General features: G+C 42.1%; 1 protein-coding gene across 4 annotated transcripts in view; it reads left to right on the plus strand.

Annotated features, from left to right (window-relative positions):
• Positions 1–22,937, plus strand: part of prom1a (prominin 1a) — a 73,129-nt gene that overhangs the window by 20,210 nt on the left and 29,982 nt on the right. For 3 of the 4 annotated variants that reach the window (XM_037076285.1, XM_037076286.1, XM_037076287.1), the window contains exons 2-3: positions 6,163–6,221; positions 10,637–10,842. In XM_037076285.1, the coding sequence (XP_036932180.1) occupies positions 6,163–6,221; positions 10,637–10,842 (265 nt within the window). Of the gene's footprint in view, positions 1–6,162; positions 6,222–6,731; positions 6,759–10,636; positions 10,843–22,937 lie in introns of all 4 variants that reach the window. The other variant, XM_037076288.1, reaches the window with a different exon arrangement.

Consider the following 22,937-nt stretch of genomic DNA (forward strand, 5'->3'; position numbering starts at 1 on the left):
GCGTTCATTGGGATTCTTTTTGCGTGTAAATTTACATTTTGTATAAATCGACTTCAACTGAGTGTCTCAGCATCAGACAAGGTTTTATATACACTGACACAGACTCCAAGATTAAAGGCTGGAGGAGTGAGAGCCTGAATATCAAAGTCATAATACTGTCGATAAAAGGTAGCAGGAGAGAGAAGAGAATGTGTTTTTGACCTTTCAGTGGCTGAGAGAAGAGAAAAAAAAATACAATCTATGCTTGAGAAAGTGTTGCATGCCCTCAAACACTCACCACGTCTCTCCCCCGCCAGCAAGCTCCATTATCCATCAGTTTATAGTCGTGTAGTGTACATGATGGGACATTTATTTGAAAAAGACTTTAATCTTCCACAAGGACAAACTTTTTGGCTTTCCACAGACTGTATGCTGCACGATATCCCTGAATAGTTGATGCTGTTGGAGCCTTTACAACAGGTCAGTCATCTCAACAGCGTCACCTCCACTGAGTACAGACGTCCTCATGACAACATCACACTCTGACAACTACTGTGAGAGAGGAGAGAAGCTGAGCTGCAAACGAAAACCATCGATTAGAAGAATTAAATCATAGAAACACGACTGAACGGCAGCACAAACACTGTCACAACTGATACTGTTGCAGATGATGATGAGAACAGAGACGTATCTGAACCTGCCATCAACATAACGTCTACTAAAATTACAAACATGCTCGAGACTGACGGCGTCTCATCATCCCGAGGTGAAAATGTGTTGGGGACAAACAGACCTTCCCTCAGGGACTGAAGGGGTTTATGTCTGTTTGTACAGTTATTGTTTATCAATGACAAACTGGGTGACAACACCATTCAGCTTAGCACTCTGTTACTATAGTTACAGTCACTAGCTACTTGGCATGAGACCAACAGAATATAAAATGTTAAAATCTGAAAGGACGTAGTAAACGTACTATTAAGGGAGGAAACACTCTGGGTAATGTTACAGTGTGAGCAGGAGGTCCGTGCTGATATCAGCAGGAAGAGATGTTAGTTAGCAGCAGTAACCAAGAGAGACACGTTCGACCTGCAGCTGTTATAACAAAGACACAAAGATTTGCTTTTGGGACGGTTTACAGCCACTGAGGTGAATCTTTGGACCGGCAGGATGAATGTGGATGCTGATGGGTCAGAACCACTTCAACACTCTGCAGACATTACACAGAGCTGCTTTAATTGTCCACCGTCATACAAAGACAGTAACTTGTGTTTCTCTCCCTTTTCTTCATCAGCATTTTATCCATCTTATCACAATATTTAATAAAAACACCAGAATTATTCATTTCTGAATAGCACCCGGCCCTTTACATAATATACAGATATTGATATAAAAATGGATAAAGATACATGTGTGATGCTCTGCGTAAAGAGCGAGACAGAGGTTTGAATATACTTGTACAGAGAGCATGGAGCACACTGACAGGAGGCTGTGAATATAGATATGAACCTGACAAAGATAAGTTAACATAAAGCCGCTCGGTACAAACGTGGTGCTGATGATGTCAGAGCTGCACTGCAGCGTCTCCATGGATCAGTCTGCTGCGGTGAAGTTATCTGATCCAGCTCCAACTCCTGTGCTGAGAGGAAACCACATCCCAGTTGTTTCAGATCCAGTGTAGACGAATACCATCGTCTGTGACAACCTGTTAAACATACAGTCAGTGCACAGCTGGCTGTAGGTGTTTACTGTCTCACTCACTGAGGGCTTTAACACACTGGTCCAATCACCAGACGGGCTGCTGGGAGGATCACAGCCACACTTTGTTTACTGGGATGGATTCACTCTTGTATTTCTGTAATTAAATTAAAAAACATCTTGTGATCCAGTAGTAACAACAGTAATGTGTGTGTGTGTGTGTGTGTGTGTGTGTGTGTGTGTGTGTGTGTGTGTGTGTGTGTGTGTGTGTGTGTGTGTGTGTGTGTGTGTGTGTATGCAGGTCTCAAACTTCTCTTCCAGTTGTGTGTCTGTTGTTGGTGTGTTACAGATTTATCTGCTCGTTTTGTTGGAAAAGTATCAGAAAACAGCTAAATTCAACTTTAACATGTCTCACGTTTGTCAGACTGGATCTAGAGAACGGTTAAATCTTTATCTCAAAAGGTACTTTAAATCATTATTAAAGCCAGTTCTGTCAGTGAGAAATGTTCACTATGGAATCACTGACAACAAAGCAGACCAGAACCTAAAGTCCAAACTTTAACACAGGATGGATTGTACTGATGTTTTTTTACTGAGGCTGAACTTCAGCCTCTGTATTTTCTACCATTTCTGGATTGTACTTCCTCTTCAGATGAACCCAGCGCCTGCAGTGTTAACAGAAGCAACGATGTGCTGTTTAAACACAAAGTCATGCCAGTAATGGCGTCTGTGAGCTCTGTGTTGGCATATTTTGAACCAACTACAGAGGAAAATGCTGATATCTGGCAGCCAGCTGGAAATCCAAGCATAAAAACAATTAGGGGCAAAGTGCAGAGCAGGCTGATCACATGAAGCCATGCTTTGTTTTCTGAACACCACGGAGGAAAAGTGCAGACAGATGCAGACAGATGCTGGGCTCAGGTAGCACGGACTGGAATCTAATGTATTCTGTGTACGAGCACACAGAACTGTTCTAAAGGATCCAGCAGATTATAAATATTCTTCTAATTTAAACCAAAAAAAGCAAACTGTAATTCTGCTTCAGGAATTCATCCAGTAACAGGGAAATAATTCTGCAGCTCACAAAGCGAGCAGCTGATCAGAGATGGAGACCTGCTGGACTCCTGTTTCATCCTGAGCTTCATTAAATGTGCTGTGAAACCTCACGTCCACTTCTCAGTGCTGAGAAGGAGCACTGAAGCCTTCCTGCCTGCGTTACATTTACAGTAATCCTCTCATATATTCACGTTAACATGCGTTTTCCTCAGAGAGCAGTTCACAGTGGTGGAGTGCTCTGAGACCAACATACAGTCAACATGACAAACAGCAGGTTAGTCTGGAGGACGTCAGCATCCTCACACAGAGATGAGCGTCAGTCAGTCGGCGGGTTAACGTGAGCTTCTGGTCTGTGGAGGGGGATTAGACGCCTCTCACTAGAATCGTTTTCACCTCTTATTTTGCTCCTCTCTTTATCCCTCTGTCTGTCATCTCCGCCTGTCCTTTCTTTCTTCACCCTCCACTGCTCCTTTTATTCTTTCTGCCTCCTCTCAGCTGAGTTTACCCGGCAGTGACGAGCTCAGTCATTTTTCAGACACAGGAGTTTTGTGAGGACAAACATTTCTCAGAGGCAGAAGACCTCCCTCAGTTGAGTCAAACCTGTTGACTTCTGTCTCCTTTATTTATGATTTATCATATGAATTCAGGGTTAAACCTTTAGTTCTTAAGTCTATGACAGGCCAACATGAAATCTTTAAAAGCTAACAAACAAATAAATGCTCAGATATGACAAAGAAAGCAGCCAATCACCTTTACGGAGCTGAACAAGCAACACGTTAGAATGGAAAAATCAGTAAAAGTATTAAATGATTACCTTTAAATACTGGCTAAATACTAAATATCGTCAGCTTTTGAAACTTCCAGTTTCCTGAGTTCCAGGTGCAAGATGGCAAAGGTGACCAGACACCTGCCTGACAGTCAAAACTGCTGATCTGACAGAGAACAGAACTGGACCTCAGAACTGGACCTCAGAACTGGACCTCAGAACTGGACCTCAGAACTGGACCTCCAGCAGTGCAGCCTTGTGTGTTATGACTGAATAGAGGGTGAAGGAGGACACATATTGGATATTACAGCACTTCTACTGTCCACAGTTTACAAGAAGGAATTCTGACTGAGTGACGGCCTGTTGTACATTTTCTGGCAGGAAGTCGAATGCTGGAATTGATCAGTTAATCAAGAGAAGAATCAGCAGCTGCTGTCCTCAGCAGAGTGTCGCTCAGAGGAGACTGAGTCACCTGACGGGTCGTTTGAAATTATTTTTATTTTTCCAAAACGTGTTAAACAGCAGTTTGCTATTGATCTGTTTCTCTCTGCTTCACTTTAGGAACTGATATCTTCTCACAAAAGAATACATCAGCTCATGTTTTGACACATTACTACAATATGTAGGCTGGACAGCTTGTGCAGCTGTGAAGATCTTATTATTTACAGTTTGTGTCTCGTGGGTTCAAATTCAAACACAGCGTCACTACAAGGTCAGGGGCGTCTTTGAAACGCACACAAAGCGGCGGCAGAACAAGAAGCGATGACAGCTGAGCTCGCCTTTAAAGCCCAGATCATTTTACTGCTCACCTCTAAACGCACCACACTGACTGCTGACGGCCTTCCTGGGGCGGAGAGCTGACCTGAACGCTGACCTATAAAGTACAACTTGGTGGGAAAACTCTGGAAGGAAAAATGACATCTCAGTCTGTTTTCTGCCCTTAAGCAAGGCACTGGAGCTGCACCTGTTCAAGCCCTGTCACAACGAGTATTAATCTTTGAGAGCAGCACAAAGGTCAAGTGTGGAACTATAGAAATCCAATGTGAGGAAGAAAACATGCTCAGTCAAACAAACAATCCTGCATTAATAAATGTTTAAGACATGAAGTAGACAGGAGCGCTTTTAAAGACGAGCTCCTCTTCCTAAACAGCTGTGATAACGAGGTGAAGCAGCTTCCTCCCACAAACACAAACATCAGGCTCTGAGTAATTGGCAGGGATCAGAAGTCTGTTCTGTGTTAAATTAAAACACTTCTTGACAACAATTCACCTCCGGAGATAATCTCCCCTCAGAAAAAGACACTGCAGAAGCAGGAAAAGCCTGTTTGTTGTTAGCATCTTATTTTTGGAAGCAGTTAGCAGAAGCCGTCTGTCTTCAGTGAGACGAGTCCAGCAGCTTCAGGTGAGATGTGAGTGATCACAGACGGGCTGTTCTGCTGGTTCTGCTCGTCTCCATGATTTCCATTATTTAAGTGGACTGACTCAAACTGTTTCTACCATCTGGAAGTTAAGGTTAAAGGATTTTATCTATTATAAATGTCTCTGCAGCTCATGTTTTTGTGATGAGTCACTGAATGAAGTTTCCATGAAGCTCATCAGCTGTGGCCACAGAACGACGATCACAGCCACCAAGTTTTAGGATGTTTGAAACCTTTTATTATTCGAGTCATGAGCAAACATTACATTCTATCATTGATCAACTACTCTGATCACTGATTAATCAGTTTGAGCATTTCTTAAAGGGGGAAAGAAAATCAAAATTCTCTGATTTAAGCTTTCAGTGTGACTTTTTCCTGGTTTCTCCTCTGACAGTGAACCGAACGTCATCTGGAGCTTTGGGACATTTTCACTACTTTCTGTGAATTTTAAGGCCAAAAATCAAATAAAAAAAAATCTAGTAAAACCGAAACTTTATGTTACTGTCACTCTTAACAAACTTACTCGTTTACATAATTAAAGTTATATGTCTGTAGTTTTGTAGCTCTGGTTTCTTCCTTATGCATGAGATTATTTATGCAGTAGGTAGTTGTCATTTTAACTATTAGGAGTATAATGAATTTTGAAGTTTCCCAAAATAGAACTCCACTAAGAGTTCTTCTGAGTTAAGGAAGTAACAGAATGTGAACCAACAGGATCCGAACATGATGTCAGTCCAGGAATAAATAAAGCAAGAGTTCCTCATCCTGTCAGACTCCCTGATGTGAACCCGGAGGGGAGAGTCGGGATGAAGGGACGCGGCAGTGTCAGAGTCTGGCTCACCATTTCCTGACACCATCTTGTCAAAGATGTCAACTTGCTGCTCAGCTTGACAGCAATCTTTTTTTTTCGAATTTGAATTTAATATTCTGCAGTTTAGGGGGAAAGTTTCTAAACCTAACACATAATTTAGAGGCTGACAGTAACCACAAACTGGGCTGTAAAACAATTCTGCAAAATGTATACAGGGAGTTTCAAGTCACCACAGAAAGGACACCGACTGAGGAAGCTTTCTTTAATTTAGTAAAAGTCGTTTCCACTTTTAATACTGTGAGAACACAACATCACTGTGCAGTCAGCTGGTTTGTAACTGGTGCCTTCTGTGCTGAAATGTATTCATCGCAGTGCTGATCGGACAGAAAACCAGAAAGTCGTCTCCTCATGATGTTTGTCTTCTCTGTGCTGTTGCAGATCTCATTGTCAGACTGACAAAGGACAAGTTTGGAGCCATTCAGACGGAATACCAGAAGGTAACGCTGTGAATGTGTGTCTGCGTCTTCACCTGCATCAGATTTGTGATTCATGATATAAACCAAGTTAGGAAGGTGTCTTGGAGATATTCTGTAGTCACGGATTTAAGCAAGATTTAATACATTTTACAAGCAAAGGCAAGACCATCTTTTAAGTGACAGCTCAGAAAAAAAATGGTAATTGCTTCTGGCACAACCTGTGAATTTAGAGAGAGATACATCATTTGAGTTTTTATGCTGAACCACTTTAACAGCCGAAGACGTTTCCTAGCTCTTCCAGTCTCTGAGATCTAACAGAAGTACAGCGAGAGTTCACTCTGTACCTTCCTCTCAATAAAAGGGAAGGCCGTCTGTGTGCAGTGCAACAATATGCAGCTACGTGGATACACATTCTTTGATTTCTGTTTCATCCACATGTTTTTGTTTTGGTGGCTTTGCTCTTTGTTTGACGCTGCGTTGCCTTTGTCTTCTGCATGCCCTCTCCATCTGATCTGCTCTGGCCTCCCTCAGCCAGAGAACATAGTGCTGACCCTCCAGGTAAAGTCTGCACACTGGCCCTACAGCAACCGTCCCCCGCCTCATCCTGTCCCCAGTCACCAGGGCTGCACAATTCCACACAAATCATTTTGTTAGTTACATTTTCTTTCACAATCTTTACTGGAGTCATGTGTAGTTGTGCAGCCCTACGACTCTCACCAAGCCATCCTGTCCACCTAACAACCACCACGGTAGCTTCTCCACAACCGTAGCTCCTGTTTCATCTGGGACACGTCCCAGTTCAGATCTTCTCAGCTCCACAGAGAAGACAGTGCTGACTGAATCACAGAGGAAGAGTTTAAGTGCCCTGGAATGTAAAATCACACCTTTTACAAACCTCCAGAGAGATTCAAACACTTCACTCATGAAACAAGTGAAACAAACTCCTCCATGTGCATTTTACACCCTGTTAAAGTAAAAAAGGAGCAGATGATCAGTTTCCCTCCAGAAATATGTGATTAATAATAATAATAGCTGAAAAAACCCTCAGCCAGCCAACCAATGTTTACAAAATGCTTCATTTTCTTTGCTTCAATGAGGACGAATCCGTTTGTCTGCTTTGCATAAAACTCATCCAATTTATCAGGCGTCCTGATGTTTGAGAGGTTGCAGAGTTACAGTCTTGCTACTTTGGGAAACATGAGAAATGTTTCTCTTGTGCTTTACAGCACACACAGTATATTAAACAGTCATCAACCACCGTGTTTCACTTCAGACATCATGTGCCAGTCCAGCAGACACCACCCAACCCTGGTGGTAACACAAGTCTGACTGTATGTAAGCTTATGAGAACATGACCCTGCTTCTCACCTGATTCATTACCTCAGTAAACAGTTTCCAAATGACTTCATGATCTCAGTTGTTAGTTTCAAATCCTCTTAAATACAGCATGGTCTCTTCAAAATAAAAGACTTGGCGAGTCACCACCACAACATGTCCTCAAGTTCTCAGTAAAGTCTAATCAAACATCCTCATCATGTCTTGCTCCAAAACACAGATGTTGTTGGCTTTAAACCCAACTGGAGGCAACAAGCTCTGGTCATAATGGTGATTAAAACAAACAGAACAAAGACCCATGATGTGAATAATGTGCAATGGTCCTTAAAAGTTTTCATATTAGCATTTGGCTAGCAGCTGATGAGCAGCATCTGGCTGGAGGAAACTTTCCTTGTGGCTGCTGCTTTGATTTAATGTGATTAAGTTTACAGAACTTCCCGTCTTCACCACTCAGACATGCTGCCACCTCATCACCCAGCTCCTTCTTATTGGAAGGTCACTTTCTTCTTTTGGGCACTTGCCAAGACAAAGCTTTAGTCCAAAAATAGTCTGAGCTGCAGGCCCTTGAAGAGTGGTGCTGGAAAAAAATAAAACAGTTTTGACCTTTTTTTTTTGTGAAGATTCACCCAATAACAAGCAGAGCCCGGGAGCAGAATGAGGATGCAAGCGTTCAGATTTGCACAATGTCCTCAACAACTGGGCTGACATTGGTGCTGTTAGATGACATGGGACACAAACACACTCAGTCTCTTTTCTTTCTTACTTTTCCTCTCTACATCTTTAAAACTCTGGTTCCCATCATCACCGCTACATTTCCATGGACCCTGAAATCTGCCATGTTTGATTTCTGCAGGTCAGAATGTGAGTGTCAGCCTGGTGTAAACTGTTTCTGACAGAGCCAGGAGCTCATCCAAACAAGCTCGAGAAGGTTGGATCATGCGCACCGCCTGAGACCTCCAAGTTTGCACAGAGATTTTCAAATGAACCGGAGAAGAATACTCCTCTCAGACGAGACATTTCTTCTCAGCCTGCATGTTCCCTGGAGAAGGCAGGGTCACTGACTTATGAGGGCGATTAAGATTAGTGCGAATCAGCTGGGAGAGCAGTTCGTCCATTTAGGAGCAGTGATAGCAGTCCTGCTTTGATCCTTTCATAACCAGACGCTATTGAACATCATTGTGACAAGTTACATACGGTGTGGGAATTACCAATCCCCTATTCAATTTTGCCAATTTCCAAAGCCTGTGCTGAGTGCAGGTTGAGATAGGGGCAGATTAAGTGGGAGCACTGTGGTACATGACAAGAGGAGGTGGAAGCTCCACAGAGAATCTGCCAACTGCAGCAATTTAACTCCCTCAATATATCAGGGAGAATTTGTAAAGAATCATGTTGAGTCAACTTCAATATTTCTCAAACGCAATCAAAGTGGAGATAAATTGAGGCGTAGTGATGAAGGATGTGCAGATCTCACGGCTGACAATTCAGATATGAAGCACACACAGTTCATGCAGTACAGTCGACCTGTCTGAACACAGAAACACTGAAAACTACCCAACACATTAATGATGTGATGCATTTATTCCTCTGCTCCCTCCCGGGTCAACAGGCTCAGTCCATGACACGTCATCCTGCAGGTCCTCACCACGTCTAATCTCAGTACCCTCCTATTAACTGTTCACTGTGAAAACTGCCCTCTGACACAATCTAACAATCACTGCAAATTCTGTATGTGAGTTTAACAAGTGCATGAGAAGTTGAATTACATTGTTCTCCAGGTGAAAACTGCATTCTGTCAAACTAAACTGAAGAATTACGCTGTCCACCATCCATTTTCTACTTCATCCAGTCAGAAGTAATGTTTATTTCTCAAAGACAGACTAAAGCAGAGTGATACACCCGTTGTGTGATCAGTCATTTTGGAGGATGCAGTTTCAGATTAATTGTGTTGTGTTACACTCAGAAGAGTTTCTACTCTTCTATAAATGTTTTTACGACCTCTGGGCTATTAGACTGCTTCAGTATCTCGCTGTACCTCATAAAGCAGCTGTACATTTCTCACTTCATAAAAGGTGTAATGGACTAATGTAGTTCTTCAGTTTCAGCCGTAAAGTTTGAGGTTTTCATTGAACAATATTCAAGTTGGACCACGTTGAGTGATGGAACTAATTTTTGTGAAATCTACACTTTCTGCAATGAAATTATTAAAAAGCATTAACTTCACTGAAACAGGTGTAATTATCTCACTCAAGGGGCTGATTTGTTACCTTGTTTCAAGAGAAAACTGGATTTTTACGACTCAGTAAGAGTCCAAAGTTCTTTTTACGCTGGAGTTTTCTGCAGCGCACTAACTGCCTTGTAGTTCAGGTCCTTGAAGTAGGTTCTCATCAGAAATGCCGTCTCTTCCCTTCATTAGAGTGGGAGAAAAAAAAAACTGCACCACAGGGCAACACGGATGGTTGTGAATCCTTTGAGTATTTCCCCTCATCATCCTTCATCTGTTGCTATCCTCTCAGTGCATATTGGAAATTGTGTTTGCCAGAAATGTATGTGAATACTGACCCGCTCTGAGAGTGTGAGGAGACTATTGTTGTCCTCCCCGTTTCAGCAGCGTTATCTTGGTATTTATGTTGCGTAAAAAGGAGCTGATTATTGAATTGGCTCGTGATATGAAGAATTGTAAAGAACAGATTCTCCAGCTGCGAGTAGTGTTATGCAATCTGTTTATTGTTTATCCACAAATCCCCTTTGGACAAAGAGTAGAGAGAGAATTTCCAGCAGTGAGATCCTGCTAGATATTTTTAGATTTGCTGCTCATTTTATCCTCTACCTCCTTGTGTGTGTCCTCCCTTCTATTAATCTATCCTTTCTTCTCTGCCTCGCTCCGACTCGTCTGCTCTCCTCTCCTGAGCCAATTCTATTTTCCTCCAACAATCCCCATCCCAATTTCCCCTCTTGTTGTTTCATCTCTTTTCACCTCTGATCCCCCTTTTCTCGCTTCATCTCATTCCGTGTTCGCGTTCTATCTCCATTATGTTTCCTAAATAATATGTCCTTCGTTCCCCCGTCTCATTTTCTTTTCATTCCTCCCCTGCTGACCCCAGGCCATCTACTACGAGATAGGCTTCCTAGTATGTGCAGCAGTGGGCCTGCTGTTCGCCATTCTGATGCCGATAGCCGGCCTCTTCTTCTGCATGTGCCGCTGCTGTGACAACTGTGGCGGCGAGATGCACCAGCGCCAGAGGAAGAACGCGGACTGCCGGCGTGGCCTGCTGGGAACGCTGCTGTTCTCCACCTCACTGGTCATCACGTGAGTATGACACATCCACAGCACACACAGAGGAGAACACGAGCTACCAGCTTGTAAACAGACGTGTATTTTCTGGTGCAAACTTGCATATGAAATGTAAATGTGTACAAACATTGTCTGGAATGAAATGCATGCCAAGCCTTCACTGTTTACAGCGCTGCATGCATGTGTACATGTACACACAATCAGGCAAAGACACACTGTACACACATACACCTCTGGTCATCTTGCGCACACACACAGTCAGATCAGCCTCCCCTTCCCCCATACTGTTTGCTATATATAGTAAAGTCCTACTGTAGATACTATGTGGCAGCACCCTTCACTCCCGTGTTCAGTCTAAGCTCTGGTCATTATAATCTGCTGAGGATTAACACACTTGTTTACTGTGATGGGAATTCTTCATTAGGCCAACGTATCCAAAATACTCAAAAATCAAAAGATAAAGAAATGACTCTTATTTTGAAATCCAAAATAAACCTTCACATTTTATCACAGTTACATTCTTACAGAGGCATTTCACAGCAGGACGGTGGCCTTACGTAACACCAGGCCGTCTACGTGGGAGAAACAGGCACATGTTTGTGTGTTTCTGGTCATGTTGCACCATTTTCAGAGGGTTGTGGTATTATCTTCTGTCCACAGCTAGAAAACCCACAATAGCCCAAATGCACCAAACTGCACCAACAGAGCGCCGGGCGGTGCCTGGTGCATCATGTCTGAATGAGAAGAAAAGAAAATCATATCATATCAGAGCTAAACACACACTCCATAACAGTCCAATGTGCTTTACATAATGATCATTGTGAATACTGCACCCTCTAACATTTCTCCATCAGAACACTAAATTATGTTTGCGACACTGAACAGGATCATGGTTCATGTTTAACACTGCCTGGTTCAACAGTTTGTAGATTTTAGCCTCCATTTTCAAAATATTTCATTACAGTTAGTTAATCAGTAATATCTAGATAGGACTGTTGTGAGAGGGGAGTTTGGTGAGATCCTCACTCAACACAAGAGAAAGAAATGGGACAACAATCTGCAGCTGAATCAACAGAAGTGTAATTAGTTTAGGTCCTAATGGTTTTCTTGGCTGTCTGAGGTAATAATCACTTCACCCACTGCAGCCGACTTCTGGGTTCATCATGCTACTGCTCCAGATGTCATTTCCACATTTTACATGCACACTTTAATCATTTAGCTGATGGTTTGATCCATTGGGAAATGCAGCGAGTCGAGCAAAAGAATTAATTCAGTAAATGTTAATATTTCAAACTGTAGTGATTCTAATTCATTGTTGCAATTTAGTGATTTAATGGATCGTTCCTCCAGCTAGTTTCAGCCTGTCACATCAAACTGACATCAGTTCCACTGTCTCAGATTCAGAATGTAGAAATCAGAGATGATGGAAAGTTATGAATAAATAATTACACAGAGGTTAAAATCCAACTCTGACAATGTTTCAGCCACTAGTTGTTCCACTTTGAAACCACACCCTGTAGAGACTGTACATGGCGGACATCCTGACACAGGCGTGAGCAGTAACATTAACCATGGCTCTATTTTATCAAGTCAAAATGTCCACCGAGAGAAGGGACCATTTTCTGTTACCTATACCTTTCTATACCACTCAAACAAAGTGTCATCTGCTGCTATGGAGTCACCATGTGTTTGCTTCACAGTTTGGCTCAGTTTTAAAGTGGAAATATACTTTTTACACATGAAAACACCTGAAGGCTGGTTACATACAAGCATCAGGGATGTTAGCACCACACAGCCTTTAACTGTGGGAAAAGATCATGGCTATGCTAAACTGTCACATTATTATTGTAGGTTACTGGAGTTTGCAGACCACACGCTTTTCTCCAGGGCAAGTTTTATTAATTCAAAGTGTTTTTGGCCAAAATCCCAGTTGTCAGTTCAGAAGGAACCCACTTGTATGTCTGACTGACTGCTGACACCTCATATTAACTACAGATAAACTGGAAAGTGAGTCTGTGTGAGGATGTTGTTCATTATTGCCTACATTAAAAGTGCAGAAGAAAGGTTTGAAAACTCCTGACTCCATTCTTTAAGAACAGTTTTACTGACATGTATCCCTTAGAGTGCTTCTGGGATACAGGAGACCACTCAGGCCAATGAGAAATAGAAGTGAGGCAAGTTCAGATTACATGTGATGATAAAGACATTGGAAGGAGCGGCTGGAAATTGTTGGGAGTAAGGAACAAAGTTTATTGTGTGTTCCCTGGGCCTGTTATATCATGTGGCTGTCCTGCAACTCACTAAAACTCATCACTCAGAAAATGGACCACGGGAAACTCAATCCACTCTCCACTCCGTGTTACAGTCTCAGCGGTAGAAGCAGCAGTAGCCGCTGGGGACGCAGCCACAGAACAAAAGGCTTGAGAGAGCTGCGTTGGCCTCTCGTGGTCGACTGAAGGATCCAGGAGTGTACTTAGTCTGATGTTCTTTGACTTTCTGTCTTCGTTGGAACGAAGCCCGGTTATTAGAAATTCCAAAGCAATATCCTAGGAGCCCAGACGCAAGAGTCTGAGAGCATCCTCAGAGCTCTTATTAAATCTCCCCAGCTACCAGGCAGAGACACTGCAGAGGCTCTAATGAAGCAATTACAGGCAGAAGAGGGATGAGCTCCGAGCCCAGAATGTTTTTAACTGCCACTAGAAAGCTGACAGCGCGGCACAGAGGGGTGGCAGGGGTGATATTTATTCTCCAAGAAGTGTTAAAATCAGATTAAGGGGGATAAAAGACACCCTGGTAAAGGTGAAGACAATAAAACCTCCCGAGGAAGAGATGGGAGAGTGAATGTGCCAAACACAAGATGATACATATCAAACCTCGACTGATCCACTGTAGGAAACCCAGATCAGATGACAAACCACCTACTGCATGATAATCCATCAGTTAGTCGATGACATTATTCTGACAACATATCTAGTTTCTCTGTTCGGAACATTTTGGCTGTTGTTGCCCATAATTAATTCAAAATATACTGAATTGTAAAAAACAGCTAATTTTTTTTTTTTTTTTACTGAACACAAGCCATTTAGATGCCAAACTACACCAGATCTTAATAACTTAATGTGAACTAACTGCTCTTTACAGTTGGTCCATTTCTCTTGAAGAAAATCTGAAAATCTGCCATATGGATTTATACAGTATGCCAGCTGTGACTCTTGTCTGCACATACCAAACTTATCAGTATTAATGAGAGAACAAACTCCATCTCACTGACCTGAGGGCAACAGATAATCTGATTAATATCCATCACCACCATATGGTCCAGGTGATGTCTGTTCCTGGTGCTAAAGGCTGTGTTATAGTAAAGTGATGTCGTTTTCTGAACGAACAAGAATTTTCTCCTTGTTCTTATACTCGTGTTTACTCATGTAGTCATAACAATAAGAAACAATTAAAGAAAATTAACTTAAAAAATGAAAGAGAAATGTAAGTGAACATGAATAATCCAGTTTATAATCCCTCCCTCCTCCTGACTTTATTGCTGGAGCTCGTCTCTCACCTGGAGGCTCCTGAGACCTTATTAAGCACTTTTATCTAATTTTCCCAATAAATGACCTCCACTGACAACATTAACCCCAACAGCAGTATTTAATTAAAGATGAGATTAATCTCCTTTTATAGTGACCTCAGTGTTCACAGCTAGCAACTGAAGCAACAGACCAGTGTAGCAAAATTGCACTGATAATATTCAGGTTAAAAACTGGGTTTCTGGTTTGGTACTGAGGCTGTTGGCGCTGGTGTTAACAGACATGCACCGACTGATCGGAGAGGGATCAGAATCAGCTGGTTTTCTGCAGGATCAGCTTTGACCTGTGACCAGCTGATCAGTGCCAGATGTGTCCAGCTAAAGAAACATATTTTAAAAGATATTTAAAGATATTTATGGGCTCTCGTTCAGTTTAGCTCAGTGTGAAGGCATTTCTTTACAGATGATAGAAACTACCTGTTTAGCAGTGGGTCAAAGGCTCATTCTGTGTGTGATTTGCCACCCTGTCATGTGGACTTGGAGGTTGGAGCACCACGGGTAAAAGATCAGGACCAAAAATGTTTGTTAAGAGCCTCTTAGCTAAGCTAACATGTCGTCATACTGTAAACTTACTGCAAATATTACAGAGGAGGAGTTTTGCAGGCACATCAGAAATCACAGAGCTTCGAGTTGACTCGCCTCAGTACGTATATGTATGTGGAACCGAGACACAAGAGTATACACTCCCTGAATACACGTGAAGGGGAGACTTATACTGAGATTTGTTGGAGAGGAAGAAGATCCTGTTACCTGAGGAAGCCTTGGAGAACATGAAAGTTATTTAATAGTCAATGTCTTTTTGGGAATAATTTCAAATTTTTGCATATTGTTTTAATTATAGTTCCTGGAAAAATATAGTTCAACCGGAAGTTGGAATCAGCTTGTCAAACTTCAGAGCACCTCTGTTGGAGAGCAGTTACACTGTGTCACTGGGCCGGACCAGAACCAAGACATAAGCATCAGGAGTGGACGAGAGCCGTGGAGTCAAGTTATCTGACAGCTGTTTTATATATCAAATGGTTTCATCTTTCACACGATCATGACATCTGAAGTATAACCATCACATGTTTCAGATCAGCGGTACACTTCACAGCTGAGGGAGGTTCACTGCAGGAGCAGTCAAGATTTCCTGTGATTCTCAGAACAAGGAGTCTGAGCAGAATCAGTGCAAAAGCTCAAGACTCAAGCAGGAGAGCAAAAAGACAACGTGATAATGGAGAGAAATAAGCTGTCAGTAAGATGAGAAAAAGATTTCCTGTTTGCGTCCCTCTTTACTCCGACGGGTGGCAGGTCAGAACCAAAAGGAGCTGCCAAAAATCTGTGGCTGTGAACCTGGATGAGTAATGTTCACTGGGTTAGAGTAGTGCTGCGAGGATTTCATTCACACGGACGCCAGTCATGCTGAAAAATACAAACACTCGGCTGGAAGCTTAGAAACGTGCTGTCTGAGTAACACAGGTGGGTTTGTTGTCACTGTGGGATCAATCTACCAGACACACAGCAGAGTTCATCCTGCTCCTCCGTTTGGTTCTGGGTGTCGTGGACCGGAGGCAGAAAACAGCCTCCGTTTTGTAGGTTTTACATTTTGTAGATTCAGTCATTTACATAAACACTCATAATGTCATCAGAACCTGATTAAGGCGACACTGATTGGTGCTGCTGTCTAATTAACACTGTCACCAGGTTAAATTAGGTAAATGGATCTTGAAATCTAAATGAGCATAAAATGATTAACAGGCTTGCATTAATTGTCAATCAACAAATTACTGTGCCATGAAATTACATTACAGATTTCTTGCAGAGTTATGAGTCTTCACTCATAAGGATGGATGGATAAGGATGCTGGAAAGGATGAATGAGAGAAACTGAAGTGTTTCTGTACAGTAACAGTAGAGACGTGTTATTAAAGTGATGTTAGCTTTACAGATTAATAGATACTAAACAAGTTCAGAGAGGGAGGAGAACTGAAATGTTACAATGATTTTAGTAATGATGTTTGTCTGATGAAGCCAGCACCACTGATCAGAAACCCAACGTACACAAAATGTGTTTGTTTTCTATCTGATGCATTTTCATGAACATTGCATCAACACTGCATGAATACATTTTGGGTTCATGTTTGGTCATGAGCTGCAGTTTTTCCCCCTTTTGTTTAGCTTGAAGGTTGACAAGATCCTCTTATTCCACACGGTCTGACAGTAGGAACAGCAAAACACACCAACTCCAGACCTCTTGTGTCAAATGGCTGCACTATCAAATCTAAATATTCTGCATGCCCTCTGCATTATTTATATACATGGAATCAAACATCCAGCTTTGGTCTATGTGGGATCTTCATCATTTTAAAATAATGACTGATCGATAATAAATGTCTTCAGGTTGAAAGAATGTTTCGCTGCACATCAAGGGAAGTATTAAGTTGTGTATTGTTATCCCAAATGTTTCCAACAATGATCAAATCTATGATTTTACTGGTCATTTTAACTTTGATTTAAAACGTCTCCTCAACAACAGGCACACTGAGGTGGCACAGGCTGTTTACAGACCAGCCGGTGTATATTTTTGTTATGATATGAATTTTTAATAGACCCTCATACCAGTGTATTTGATTACACAATGTTCGGAACGCTGCGCGACACTGTTTCAGCCCGGACCCTTTTCAATGTTGCGCTTCTACACAGGCGTGGTGCGACTGCGAGGCGTGGTGAGGGTCAACAGTAGTGCTCTGGTGTTATGTTACAGTGAAGATGGCTAGGATAGACATGGCAGTTCATGACTTCATCCGTGGATGTCAAGATGAGAAACTGGAAAGCCGCTGAGCTCTGGGAGATGCTAGCTCTCCTTGGTCTCTGTAGCTGTCAGCTTGTTAGCTGCTAACGCTCGCTACTCTCAAATTAAATGCCCCCTGCTAGGAACCCCATTCTAAACTCCAGTGGGGTGCAATGTAAAGCTCTTATTTTGAAGACAAATTTGACCTACTTCCTGTTAGCTGTCTGTTGCTTTAGGCAGCTAACGAGAGGCGCCTAAACCCTTTAATAGCGGGAGTTTAACATCAGCATGTGTTTGACTGAGGAGGTGAGACTATGGGCCAGGGGCCTATAATTCAGTAAATCTATCAAGTGTCGCCACATTTCTTCTGATGCATATTTTGTACGTCACTGTTCACGCCCAACTTCATGCTTCATATTAAACCTGCCTTTTAGATAGACAGGAAATGTGCTGCCTTTTCCATCTAACAGGGGCTAGTAAGTCCTCTCTCAACCAGTAGAAAATGCTGTGAACACATGATTGTGCATGAAAATAAAATACCGTCATATACCATGAAACTGAATTTTGCAAAATACCGTGAATGCTCAATGTCCACCAACTGTAAACCAACAACTTAACCCAGACTAACCCAGATATAATGAACAAATGTGCTCCTACAAACACCAGGGCACTAACATGGTGCACTGAAGGTGTGAGGGGGGTTTGGGTTTAAAGGTTCCCCAATAAACAGAGTTTCCTCAAGAAAGCTGTGGGCAGCCAGGAGAACACATGGGGCCTAAACAGAGTCTAGCTGGTGATCTAAAGAGGAACCAGGTTCTCAGGAAGTCAGGGGCAGATTCAGAACGGGCCAGGGCCCACTTCAGATTCAGGATGAGGGGGAGAGCCACCTGGGTGCCATTTCCCAGCTGTCTTTCAAACAGGGCGTCGTCACACCCTGATTGGCTGGGAGGGGAACGCCCCCAGCTGCTTCCACTCCTCAATCAGAGAGCAGTCTCAGTCCCACCTGTGCACAGGTGATCTGAATCCACTGCAATCAGCCATGAGGAGAAACAGCCCAAATAAAGAAAATATAGCAAGTCAAACAATTGGACCGCTACAGCGTTGACAGACTGAAGTGGTGGTTGTTGGATCCTGTGCCGAGAGACCCCAGGAGCAGAGATGACGTACTGTGTGTCTAATGGACCAGTGTGATATTTGTATGTAAACATTCTAAAAGGAAAAAACAGGATGAGATGCATCAGGAAACGTTTCCTTGCACAACCTCGACAGACTGTCCATTCAACATCTGTATGAACGAAAGAGATCAAATCTGAGTTTTTGTCCTCAGTGACCCTTCATGGGACTGTGATCAGTGCTGTGGTCCAACAGCTTCTCTACACCTGTCAGTAGTTATATCTATCTGAACACCAGCCCACTGTTTGTATTAGCCTATCATGTCTTGGCTCATGCATAAATGCATGTACTGCGTAGTAAACAGCATGTTGTAGCCTGCCAGCTATCGAAAGGCCACACCGAAGATTATTAAAAGAACAGCTGGAGCCATTTCTGTCTCGATTAATCAGCTCTGGATGCACATAACCCCTGCATGGATTTATAATGATGGACTGACAGATAGATGATCCCTCCCTCTGTTCCATCCAAGTGGAAGGCCCCTGCCTCATGCTGTTACCCAGCATGCATTTCAGCAGTCTATTTCAGTCGCTGGGTGTCCAACACCATTAACACAAAAGGTCCCAACATTATGGGCTTAGTAATTCATGCTAATCATATTGGGTGTAATTAATGATAATGTAGGCAGCAGTGAACTGAGCACTGAGACCACGTCGTCCTTCGCTCAGTCTGGCTGGTTTTTGCACTTCTCACACCGACTCCTGTCGTTGTTTTATGTTATAGCTTCACCAATGTCAAATGTTCCTTTTAGCTCATAGAATATGAGGAGTTATTCAGGATGTTACTGTACATGGAAGTTACCAACATACAGCAACACAACAGCCAACGTCAGCCATCATGGAAAAGGAAAAACAAGGATATAACTGTTTGAACAGCTGACTCACTCGTTCATTCAGTCACTTTTTTTAATAATTAAGTAGTTGGTGCTTAGATCTCTTGAACTTTGTGAGCACTGAAATGGTCTGAAACTCAATGCAGACTGAACAGTGTTTAAGGACCACTTGAATTGAGATGGATGAAAAACTATTACACACAAATGTCCAGAACTGCACACTGCACAGGTAGAGGCCAATCAGAACACCTGTGACTGACGAAGAGTCATCTGAAGCTGGAATGATGCAGACGAATGATTTGAATGTAGAAACACAGACGTCAGTGGATGTTTTGTCCAGTGTTAAAGGCTCACAGTAGATCCAATCTTACTAATGGGACAAGAGATATTAGCACCAAATTCTGCTGAATTATTAATAAAGTGACCCAATTAATGTAAGAGACAAAGTTTCATCACTGATCCACTTTTTATTGAGCACAGAGCGCTGAAGGGACATCAGCAGCCACAGCCTGCAGACAGAAACCAGCAGATACAATACTGCAGACTAATGAACCTCAAGAACTCCTTCACATACATGCACATGATTTGTCATAAAATACTATGAAGATTTGGGGATTAGGATAATATACAACAAGACATTTTACTCTCTTTAAAGCTCATGTTCTAAACTATAACGCCTATAAAGTTTCTACGTCTTCAATCCTGCACATTGTAGTTTTATTTAACCCTCACTATCTTTAACACTCTACTTCAAATGGCCTGGAATAACGTAAAACAATCCCAACTGACATTTAACACGTCACTAAGCTACCGTATTGATTGTAGCTGACTTTGAAGTAAAACACCTCACAGTCACCTATAAACTGCTGCCACAAATATATGAACACAATGTCTTAGACACAAACACAAAAACAAGAGCACAGTTAGTCACTTAGAGACACACACACACACACAAACACACACACACACACACACACACTCTGACACACCCTCGTCCTCCTGTAACCCACACGTCTCTCAGCTAACAGCCTCCCTGAGGAGTCATCCACATGCAGGACTATTTTTAGGGAATTCATGAATGGCGTGGTGAGCATGAACTTCACTGTCAGAAAACAAGCACGATGACTATGAAGATGTCACTTGCTGACTAAGTATCACTGAGAGGTTCTCATGAGGAAATAATTCTGAAAAACTTTACTGAAGTGTCCGTGGAGAAAGTGGGCAGCAGCAAGAGGAGAAGGATCATGTAGAAAAACACAACTTGATTAACAAATTACATATTAAACTGTAGAAAACAGTTATCTTCACAAAGAAGTGTTTACATTAATGCTTTCAACAGTATGTAGGTGTGAATGATTCTGAAAAACTTTATCATCCAAAGGAGAATTCTGTTTGTTGAGCTTAGAAACAGTTCAGCTCCCCGAGTTCCAGTCAAACTACTACAGAAGTTGGTATTTTCCTTCTTCAGTTTGGACTTCGTTATACCGTCTCTGTCTTCGAGGAGTGAGATGTTTTAGAACAAGCATCTATCAATGAGTCTTCTGAGGTTGCCACACTTGCTGGCACATACATGTGTGCTGAACTGATCATCAGACTCGACTTTTGTCTTCACTTACGACTGGTTATGGTATTTTGTTGTACCCAGTCTTGGTTAGTAAAGTAACCTGGCCCATCTGCACTGCTTTCAGTCTGATCAGACATAGCTAGCAGTGAGGCTTCTTAAACATATTGCAGAAGTTATGTCAGTATGTCAGCTTTCATTTTTGTGGCCATTTTACCGTCACTGCCTGCAGGATGACATCTACACTTAGTGCCTCCTGCTGGAAAGTGTCATCAATGAGCACAACACCAGATGTATCTCGAGAAAAAAGCAGATGTGAAACCAAGTTATCAGCTGACGAAGACACGATGCTTCAACCTGATATTAAGCTGAATACCACCAATCAAATACATATGATAGCACATGTGATACAGCGAGCACAGGCAGGGCGAGACGTCACACAGAGCGAGAGCTCCAACAGATGCTACACAAATGAAGCGTGTTGCACTTTTACACACTTTTATATTTGGGACAGAACTTAATAACTGTAAATGATTGTATTTGTTATGTTATTGTGTTTGTTGTCCCTTTGCCACTAGTTGAATTTTAATAATTGAACTGAGCACATCGATGCTCTCATTCTGTACCTGTACAAATCATGATGTCACACACGTGATCACAGCAAAGACACCACACAGTCGCAGCTCCGCACAAAACGCTGCCAAGCTAATTAACTGGAGAGGTTCTTGTCAGAATTTCCTGCACATGCTGTAATTTATCGTCTTCTGGAGAGACCTAACTCTTTACTAATCATTCGAATGCTCCTTTCTCTCTGGTTTATAGATGAAATCCACTTATTTATTTAATTTTTTTTTCTAATTACGTTTTTCCTCATCCTTGAGTCTGTTACGGTCTGTGGGGTCTTGTTCTGTTATGTGCACGCTACAAATCGACATTTGAAAAAGTCTAACAGCAGTTCTACACAGTGAAAGTAACTGTTCACAGCTTGGTCCGGCTCTCTTCTACTCAAATGTATTATAACATAAATGTATTGTGTTATAATAGTGATTATGGCATACTGTTGAACTACAGAAGGAAAAGATGTGGGAAGGCAAAGCTGCAGGGCCTGATGATGCTGGTTGCAGCTACGAGGTGCTCTCTATCTAAAGGAGGACTGGCTAGGCGGATTTATAATCCAGAAGTAGTATTTATAATGCAGACAGAGCTGCCTTTCATTTCTTTGTGTTTTTACTCCGTGGTCAGCAGGCTAAGGTGTGAACCAAGCCAAAGGCCGAATGTTTGAGATTCTCCCTCTGGGTGGCAGGTGTCCAGACCCTACCTGACGCAGCCGTTGTATAAAAGCTGTGTGATTGTTGTGCTCGTCATGTGCAACAAATCAAAGTCACAGCTGCTGCACACAGGAGCTCTGTGAATTATCTTCCTGCATATGGAAAGTTCTCTCGTCTTTTAAACTTTGAATCTATCAGAGACAGACGCAGACTTTTAACTTCTGCTTACTGTGTGCTTCCTTCAGCCACAATAGCTCTTGTGAAGAGACTAAAGGGGAAATGGAACAAAGAAAAAAAAATAAAGCTGTCTGGATGCTTTCAATAATACAAGCTGCAATCAAACCAACCGTCACTTTGATTGCAGACAAACTCTAATGCAAAATTTACACAAACTTGAAGCAGAGCGACATTTACAAACCAGGAACTGGAAGCATGGAGCAGACGACACATGACTTGTTTGAGAAAATGGATGTAGGACTTTCAGTGTTTCTACAAACCACAGCGAAGTTAATACGGAGGACAACAAACACTCATGATGATTCTGTGAGAGCTGAGCTGATGTTGAGCCCATGTAATGGCAAAAGACAAATTATTAAAACAGTGTAAAATCACTGTGATTCAGCAAATCTCTAACTTTCAGTCCTGATGCCAGAGCAAGTTTCAACTTCAAGTCCTTGTGACTTTGAGTCAAGTAATTAAATGCAAACGATGGTTGATTCAATTCGAAGCATCCGTTTGGTTTGTTGAGGCTTAATTAAGTGCAAAAACTTGTTTTGTGAGAAAGTGACCTGCTCTTTGGATTTCTTCAGTCATATCGTGACACAAGTTGTTTTCTCTTGGACGGGTGGCATTTATTTCTAAATCACACCATTAATATTTGCTTGAAAGGTTAATTATTTTCACAACCTTAATCTATCCAGGAATAGT

This window comes from Acanthopagrus latus, chromosome 18, assembly GCF_904848185.1.
Source record: "Acanthopagrus latus isolate v.2019 chromosome 18, fAcaLat1.1, whole genome shotgun sequence".
Lineage (NCBI taxonomy): Eukaryota > Metazoa > Chordata > Actinopteri > Spariformes > Sparidae > Acanthopagrus > Acanthopagrus latus.